This window comes from Microtus ochrogaster, linkage group LG5 (assembly GCF_000317375.1).
Source record: "Microtus ochrogaster isolate Prairie Vole_2 linkage group LG5, MicOch1.0, whole genome shotgun sequence".
NCBI lineage: Eukaryota > Metazoa > Chordata > Mammalia > Rodentia > Cricetidae > Microtus > Microtus ochrogaster.
Window position 1 is genome coordinate 39,169,178 of NC_022031.1, and position 8,943 is coordinate 39,178,120.

Genomic DNA, 8,943 nt, shown 5'->3' on the forward strand with positions numbered 1-8,943 from the left:
TTTTCGAGACAGGGTTTCTCTGTGGTTTTGGAGCCTGTCCTGGAACTAGCTCTGTAGACCAGGCTGGTCTCAAACTCACGGAGATCCGCCTGCCTCTGCCTCCCGAGTGCTGGGATTAAAGGCGTGCGCCACCACCGCCCGGCTCTTCCCTGCTTTCTAAGCGAGGACACTGAGGTTCAAGAAAGACCAAGTGGTTGCGTTTCGTGTGGCAGGGAAGAGCTCACGTCACTGCGCCCCACACACCCCCTTCCCCTGTCACTCCCGCCGCTGATGATCTTTCTTAAAGTCCCAGCTTTCGATCAGGTGGCACTTCCGCCCGCTCCTCCCTCTGGTCCCAGTCACGAGTGGTCTTCAGGACTCTGCCCCTGCCAGCTGATTGGGCAGCTCCCGTCCTCTGATTGGATGTTCCTTTTGCGGCTCGCCAACCCGACCGGATATAGAAACAGGGCTTCCGCTTCCACCTTCTCCCTCCTCTCGCTCGTCCTCCGGTAGCAGCCGCTAGCACAGTGTCCGCTGCCGGGTGGGGTGTCGGCGGGTCGGTCGGTTGGCGTCGGCTTCGGTGTCGCTGCGGTTGAGTTGGGCTGTCATGGCTGAGCTGGATCCATTCGGCGCTCCCGCCGGTGCGCCCGGTGGCCCCGCGCTGGGGAACGGAGTGGCGGGCGCCGGCGAGGAAGACCCGGCCGCGGCCTTCTTGGCGCAGCAGGAGAGTGAGATTGCTGGCATCGAGAACGACGAGGCCTTCGCCATCCTGGACGGCGGCGCCCCCGGGCCGCAGCCGCACGGCGAGCCGCCGGGGGGTCCTGGTGAGAGGGTGGCGGCGTTCGGGCGGGGCGGGTCTGTGCGCTTCCGCGGGACTCGGGTTCCTGGCTGAAGCTGAAGATTAACAGAGGGAGGCAAAGAGGAAGCGAGACCCCGTCTGGGTCGTGCACAGACCTCCTCTGCTGCAAGGCTGCCGGCGTCGGAGTGCCTGAGTGCCACTGGGCCGGGGCGGAGGGAGTGCAGATGCAGTCACGGTCAGGAGCCGGGCCCGTTCAGTCCAACTTTTCACTAAGCACTTGGTGCTTGAAACCGGGTCTCGGAAGGCACCGCATTGGCGCAGTTTGGCCAGGCTTACAGACATGTTTGCGTCTACCCAGAAAGAACGGCTTATTGGGGAAAAGTAAGACAGATACAGTTTTTGAGACACACATGCAAACAAAATTGGCAGCGTAGTCCAGCAGTTAAGATATATAAAATGGGTTGTGGGGAGGAAGAGAGAAAAATAAGGACCTCAAGAAAAGACAGTCTGACCGTGGGCAAAGAAACTGGCCTAGAAGGATAGGTGTCACATCGTTGAGTGTACGGTGTCCAGGACTCCTGGCGCTTTTCTTTGGAACAGCTCTGGAAGGAAGTCTAGATTCAGGAAAAGCTTGGCTTAGTCTAGACCAACCAAAGAGGAAAACAAGATGAATATAAATGCAGTCGTGGGCCTTTCCACTGCAAACCTCGAGCAAAAGCAAAGGGGCTGGCTTAGAGTGACCGCTTGGCCTTCGAATGCTGTAACTTGTGATGCTTAGGACTGGTGTGGGAGCAAAGATGGAGTGGGAAAAGACCCATTCATTAGTATAAGGAAGTAGGAAATTCACTAGAAAGAAAATGACACAATGGCTTTTCATTTGCAAAAAAAAAAAAAAAAAAAAAAAGCGACTTGGCCTTGGGAGCATGATGCACTATTTTTATTTTGAGAGGCTGGTGCCAGAGGTTCAGCCTCAGTAACAGATCAAACCCTCAATCAAAAATTGCAGCTTGAAGAGAAATGGCCTTCCCTAGACAAGTGGAATATCTCCACTCTACACCTTTGACTTTGAGGCCAAGGTAACAAACAGGAACAGACAAACAGCATTGAGACAGTGAGTGTTGCAGCCTTAGGCTTTGGTGCACCAGATGGCGTTTTTGTGTAATTGAGGCACAGGAATCTCAAATTACCATCCTAACCAAGAGGACTATTTTGGGTCAGAGGTGCCCCAAGTTTGCAGCATCTGTTTTGTTTTTGTTAAGGAAAAACAAATCAGGACCCTGTGCCATCTCCTAGACCTGTCGGCCTCAGCAGGAACTCACATGGGAGCGTGTACTGTGCCCGGGTCTGCAGTTTACAGCTCGCTGCATGGACAGAACTGGGCTGTAACCTAGAACTGAAGTTGATTTTAAGTGTCGGGGGCTGTTTTCTATGGGTAGTCTTTTGCCTTTGCCTGAGAACATTTAAAATTTGCCTTTTGGCCCTGTAACTTTCTTCCCTCGTTTCATGGAAATCTGAACTGTAGAGAGAAGTGTGGCTTGGTTAAGATTAAAGGCCGAGCCTCAAGTTTGCCCTCTCTTAGACAGCACTGCATTGGAAGAAAAGCTTTGTGGGTGTTCCAGGCAGGCAGGAACTGGGAGAAGTGGGACCCCTAGTTAGAAGGTGATGGCGATTCTGTGGACAGTGGTCAGTGTCAACACACCTGGGTTACTAACAGTGTCTGGCCTATAACAGGTGTTTAACAGATAAATGGCCGAAAAGAGCCCTGTACCGAACACACAGCCCTTGGGGGTGGGCAGTTTGGGAAAATAAGGTGGGAGCCTAGAGCCACACCATTGGGCCTTTTGTGCAGCAAAGGGAAGGAAAGAGGCGATTGCTGACTTAGTTCCTGGGAAAGACATTTTCATGAACTAAGCATTTAATGACTTGATGCCAGATCCCAACAGTGTGTTGAGGTTGGCAGTAGTGCAGTCTTAGCACTTCCTTTTGGGATTAGAGAACTTTCGTGCTCACACTTGTGGCCTGTGCGGCTTGAGTGTGAGCTTAGTAGTTTATGTGATTGCCTTCCCTGTCCAGTCTGCTCTTCTCTGTCAAAGGCGCGTGATGCCTACTGCATGGTGTTTTAGGTTAGTTACATTAGTAGGTAGCGTGCTTACTGGTGTAAAGTCTAGCTGCATTTTCCAGGGAGTAGGAAAGAAGAGGAGGTACAAGGGCATAGGTTTTGGGGATACCAAATAATTTGAACGGGTAGGCAGGGCTTGCTCCCTCTGGGAGCACAGGTTAAACAGAAGGCTGGGCCAAGATGTAAGTTTAGAAGTAGGAGGTAGCTGGGTAAAGTGGCAGTGGTCAGGATGGAGGGGGCCCAAGCCCAGGTACTGGAAAATCTCCGTGGTGGGGCCTGGCAGGAGAGGAATACCTGGGGGGGGGGCAGTGAGTGTGGCCATGAGGCACTAAGTATCTGACAAGTCCTTTCTTGGAGGAGAGAGGAGAAAGATGAATTAAGGGTATGTTTTCTCAAGAGATTAATTTTATTGGCAGAAGTGGAAGAGAAAAGAGAATGTTACACTTGATATTTAAATATATAATACATATACTGCATGCCAAATACTCCTTATGCCTCTGGAACCATGGAGTAACTGCCCCCTAAGCTGAGAGTTGACATTTTTCAGATGAGAGCTGATACTGAGCAAGCTAAGCAGTGTCCTAAGCTATTCAGTAGCTCAACTAGGGTTCATCCCTAGGCCTGCTTGACGTCATATGCTGATGGAGGTGTTTTAATCTTCGGGACTTCTCTCTTGGTTCTTTTGTTTTTTGGAGGGGAGTGGTTGTTTGAGACAGGGTCCTGGAACTTGCTATGTAAACCAGGCTGGCTGAGCTCAAATCCACCCACCTCTGTCTCCCAAGTCCTGCAGTTAAAAGCATGTGCTGTTAATGCCTGGCTTGGCCCCTGTTTCTTTCTGGACTTGTTAAGAGAAAGTTTTCTTCTGGATTATTGGAGCTGGGACAGTTGTCCAGAATCAAGGGCCCTAGATATATAATTTCCATTGTTTCTGTAGCAATAGATTGTCCTTTGGCTTGGGTCATTGATTCATGTAAGACTGTTAGAGCAGAACTGGAGAATGGCTCAGTGGTTAAGATCACTGGCTGCTCCTCCAAAGGCTCTGCATTCGGTTCCTAGCATCTGCATGGTGGCTATAGTTCCAGTTCCCGGGGAATCTGATTCCCTCTTCTGGCCTTCGTGGGCTTTGCACACCTGGCCACAGACATACATCCAGGCAAAACACCCATAGGCATAAATAAGTCTTTAAAAGAGAATAATCTAATATCTAAGAAAGAGATGAAAGCATGTGCCAGAGGGTCTGGGTGAAGCCTCAGGCCTAAAGGACAGGATGCAAGCAGTTTATGAGGTCTGGGATGTGCATTGCTCTGGTTTTATATATATATGGGGTAATGGCCCTGGGCTGGAGTGTATTAACTGGATACTGTGTTAGCTGTGATACATAACATACTGTAGGTCTGGCTGGGCTAGCCATTGGAGGCTCTAGGATTTAAAACTACCTCACTCTTCTACCTTACACAAAATTACATTCCAGGTGATGTAGATATTTCTAAAGTACCAGAAGAGGGCCAGAGACATGGCTAGTGGGGAAAAGGCCTCTGCTGTCAAACCTGATGGCTTAAATAAATAAAGATAATTTTTCTTAAATACCAGAAGAAAAATACTATTGTCAGATTGCCTGCAGCATAAAAGCCCATGTAGAAATCACAGAGGAAGAGCTGGGAACATCTACATACAAATTAAGCTGTAGTTCTAATCTTAAAATATCACTAACCAAATTGAAAAACAAAGTGGGGTGTTGGGATGTAACTCGGTTGGTAGAATGCCTGCCTAGTTTTCATGAAGCCCTAGGTTCAGTTCCCACTTCTGGGTAAACCGAGTGAGGCAGGCATGCCTGTATTCCCAGTGTTTGGGAGGCAGAGGCAGAATATAATAGGCTAGCCTGAGTCACAGTTAAAGCCTGTGTCAATTTTTTTTAAAAAACTTAAAAAACAAAAACCCCCAAAGCCAAAATGGGGGCTTGGGAGATGGCTGAGCTAGTGAAGGGCTTCTTGCACAAGCTTGAGAGCCTGAGTTCAGACTCCAAGTACTCTTGTAAGATCTGCCTGCTGTGGTGCGTGCCTGTGATCCCAGAGCTGGAAAGAGACAGATGAGCCAGCAGACCTTGTCTTCAAAAAGAAGGCCGGAGAGCAGTTGGGGAAGGTACCCAACAAGAACCTCTGACCTCCACATGCATGCCCACCTGCCTGTGCACACACAGGGCCTGGGGAGGGAGGTGGACAAAATGGGGAAATTATTTGCAGTATAATAGTATTATTAGCAAAGAAAACTGGGAGATCAAAAGATAGTAAAAATAGGCAAATCTCAGTAAAGACAAAAAACCCAGTCAGATCCATTATTATTTCCCAGGGAATAAGGACCTTCCCATTAATACAAACTGTGTCCCTGCAATTCTGCAACAAGGATATTATTATTATTATCAGGACATAGTTGACTATACCAGCCAAATACTCTCATTCACTTTAGCAAATGTGATTAAAATTGCTAGGATGTATACCACCTACCTTTTAGTTTCTTGCTATATGGCTCAAGCTCACTTGGAATTGACCCAGGCTGGCCTCATAACCCTTGGCCCTCCTACCTCAGCCTCTGTGCTGCGGGCATGTTATCACCATGACAGTCCAGCACACGTGCACACACAGAGTTCAGGGAAACTTGTAGGGATCCTGTTCTCTCCTACTATTTGGGTTACAGGTGTCAGGCATTTTTTTTTTTTTACTTATGTGTATGAATGTTTTGCATGAGTATGTTTCTGTACCACTAGGGTGCCTGGTACCTATGGAGGCCAGGAGGATGTTGGATCCCTTGGAACTGGGGTTATAGTGTAAGCTGCCATGTGGATGCTGAGAATCAAACTCCTCTTTACCATGGAGCCATGCCCTCCCCCGCCAAACTATTTTCCTGTGGATCTCAGGGCCTCACTGAGGCGTGTGTTAGACAAGATATCCCTGGTATCACTTGTTAAAGGCCATTAATAGCTCATAGTCTCTGCAGCACGCAGTACTGTGTTCAACTGTATAATAACTTCCTCCTTTGGCCTAGCATTTAGTTGCCCTGATTGACAGACTGGAACCTTGTGTCTTGCAGATGCTGTTGATGGTGTGATGAATGGTGAATACTACCAGGTACAGAGTACTCTAACTATTAAATGATAGCAAATTCGAGTCTTAATGAGACCCCAGTGCTGGTACATTACCTACCAAACTGTAAAGTGGCGTTGATAGGAAGAGCTTGAAAAAAACCAATGAACTCATGGCATTCCTCCTGCCTTGACTCCCCAAGTTTTTGTATTATAGGCGTAAGCCATAAGCCACTATGTTCAACTGAGATCACTGTTTTAACGTTTTGCTGTCTTTTTTTTCAAGAACTTATCCTCCATGATGACGATCAGTTTGAACACGGTCACACACCATGTCAAACACTAGAGAAGTCACTAGTACTTTACTGTTCTTATTTTTGTTGGTTTGAGACAAACAAAAAAACAATATAGCCCTGGCTCTCCTGGAATTCACTAGGTAGGCCAGGCTAGACTACCCTTGGCCCTCCTCTGCCTCCAGAGTGCTGGGGTTCACCACCGAGCCTGGCAGTTCCTAGAGCTTTACTTCTCTTTTTGTCTCAGAAGGTTAAGCTGGTGATGATCCTCAGTTGGCCACGTAGTGTAAATCTCCAGTCACCTTGTTATTAGGGCCCAGTCTTACCCACTGCAGAGAAGTGTCCTTGTGGCCTCGGACTCACTCTGCCGCCTTTTTTATTCCTTCCCTGGTTTGACTATAGTCGTTGTGCATTTTCTTTTGGATTCTTTCTTAGAGTGCACTGTTTTGGTTAGATAGTATTAAGTGACTTTCCTGCACCATAAAATAGCATTTGAAGTCTTGGGCTCTAGGCGTGGCTTTGCTATGAGCTTAGCTCTGTTACTTCGGAGATAACACATAATCTCTCTGTCAAGTGAAGAAACAAACTGATAACAGTTCCCTTACCCATGCACCTCAGCTTTCCCACGTATTCACAGCCACAGCCACTCTGCCTTCCTCAGGAGAGGGCGAGGAGGGCAGTGATGCTGAAAGCTCTGGTGGCTTGGAAGGTTCTGCTGTTGCTTTAAGCGATCCTTTAAGGTTTTATGGCAGCTAGCCATGCGGTGTGGCCTGAGGTTCTAATTTTTATGGAGAGCATTTCAGGAAGGCATTTGGGCACTGACAGAGTGTGTTATTTTGTTAAGGAGAGCAATGGCCCAGCAGACAGTTACGCAGCTATTTCAGAAGTGGATCGATCGCAATCAGAGCCGGAGAGTATCCGCAAGTGGAGAGAAGAGCAAACGGAGCGCTTGGAAGCCCTTGGTAAGGAACCCATTTGCCTCTGGTGTCTGTTTTCAGTGGGTGGTTGACCTGGACTCTACTTTTATCCCTTGAAAGCTTAGATTAGCTGTAATGTCCTTGTCTGGTCTTTGGGAAGCTGCATTTCTCAGCCTAAAGGTCACAAGCCCACCGACATGGAAATGCTTCATCACAGACTATGAGGAACACGGGCTAGGGAGCCAGCTCCCCCAGGAAGGCTAAGTTAGGATTTGATCTTACTGACTGTGGGCACTTGGTTCAGATCTCCATTCTGTTAGCATCTGAAAGGAAACAGTGTTACTTACCTCCAGAGCAGTGCTATGTACAGGCTCTGTGGAGACTTGACCACTGTCCTGTGAATGACATTCTCACAAGATGAATCAAATGTTAGGACATGTGCTAGTAACTTCCCATTGCTGTGATGTCATGGTGTTGAGTCAGCGGAAAGGAGGAAGGTTTAATTTGGCTCACAGTTTCAGAAATGGGCCACTGGTAAGACAGAAGCATCATGGCAGGATGGGCAGAGACCTCCCTGCAGCTAGGAAAGAGAGCCCTGGCAGCCAAGGACAACATATACCTGGGAAGACACTTCTCAGCCCCCACTTCAGGCCTCATCTTCATGTTAGCACCACCTCTCAGTGGTCCATTCAATTGTGATCAATCACAGATTGATCCATTCATTAGGTGGTCCAGTCACTTTCCGCCAAATGGCATCAGGAGCCTTTTTTAAGGTTGATAATTTATGTGTGTGAATGTTTTGGCTGCATGTGTGCCTGTTTACCACCTGTGTGTCTGCTGCTCGATGTGTAGACACGGCTAGCGATGTGTAGACTTGGCTAGTGTAGAGCTCACAGAGATCTGCTTGCCTCTGCCTGCTGAGTGGTGAGCTAAGGTGTGCGCTATCACCGCTAGCTCTTAGATGATTCTCATTGTAGTTATATTGTGTGTGTGTGTGTGTGTGTGTGTATACTTTGTTTATATTTAGATTTGTTTATTGTATTTTATGTACATAAGTGTTTTGCTTACATGTTTGTATACGTACCAGATGTGTGCCTGGTGCCTTCAGAGGTCAGAAGAGGGTGTGGGATCCCTTGGAGCTGAGATGGGTGAGATGCATGGCTGTGAGCCACCACATGGGCGCTGTGAACCTAACCTGGATCCACGGGAAGAGCAACAAGTGCTCTTAGCCACTGAGGCATCTCTCCATTCCCATACTCTGTAGACCAGGCTGGCCTCGAACTCACAGAGATCCACCTGCCTCTGCTTCCCAAGTGCTGGGATTAAAGGCATGCGCCACCACCAACTTCTTTTGTTTTGACTGATCTACTCTATCTTGAAGACATAAAGTCCTGTCTAATTTTTTTATTCCATTACTCTAGAAATATTACATTTCTTCATGTATTTACACCAATAATAGGTTTCTCCCAGAATACTGGCCTAGTGAAAACATGACTCCTTATTCAGATGGGGTAACTGACACCTGGATATAGGAAAAAACCTGACCCAAATAACCAGTTAGTGCCAGATCTTTATCCCTGCATAGAAGGGCCTGAATGTCCTTTCTTCAGTGGAAATACTTGCTATATATACTGTTAGCCAATTTCCTTGTTTTTAATACAGTTGTGTGTGTATGTGGTGATACACAGTGTAGTAGCCACTCAATAGACTTGTGTGTGTGTGGTGATATACAGTGTAGTAGCCATTCAATAGACTTGTGT

The 8,943-nt window shown here is 47.7% G+C and overlaps 1 protein-coding gene across 4 annotated transcripts in view; it reads left to right on the top strand.

The window, feature by feature from the left end:
• The first annotated feature begins 451 nt into the window (after nucleotides 1-451).
• Clta (clathrin light chain A) overlaps nucleotides 452-8,943 on the top strand; it is a 19,048-nt gene continuing 10,556 nt past the window's right edge. For 3 of the 4 annotated variants that reach the window (XM_005362106.2, XM_005362108.2, XM_005362109.3), the window contains exons 1-3: nucleotides 453-803; nucleotides 5,982-6,019; nucleotides 7,111-7,228. In XM_005362106.2, the coding sequence (XP_005362163.1) occupies nucleotides 587-803; nucleotides 5,982-6,019; nucleotides 7,111-7,228 (373 nt within the window). In that variant the 5' untranslated portion in view covers nucleotides 453-586. Of the gene's footprint in view, nucleotides 804-5,981; nucleotides 6,020-7,110; nucleotides 7,229-8,943 lie in introns of all 4 variants that reach the window. The other variant, XM_005362107.2, reaches the window with a different exon arrangement.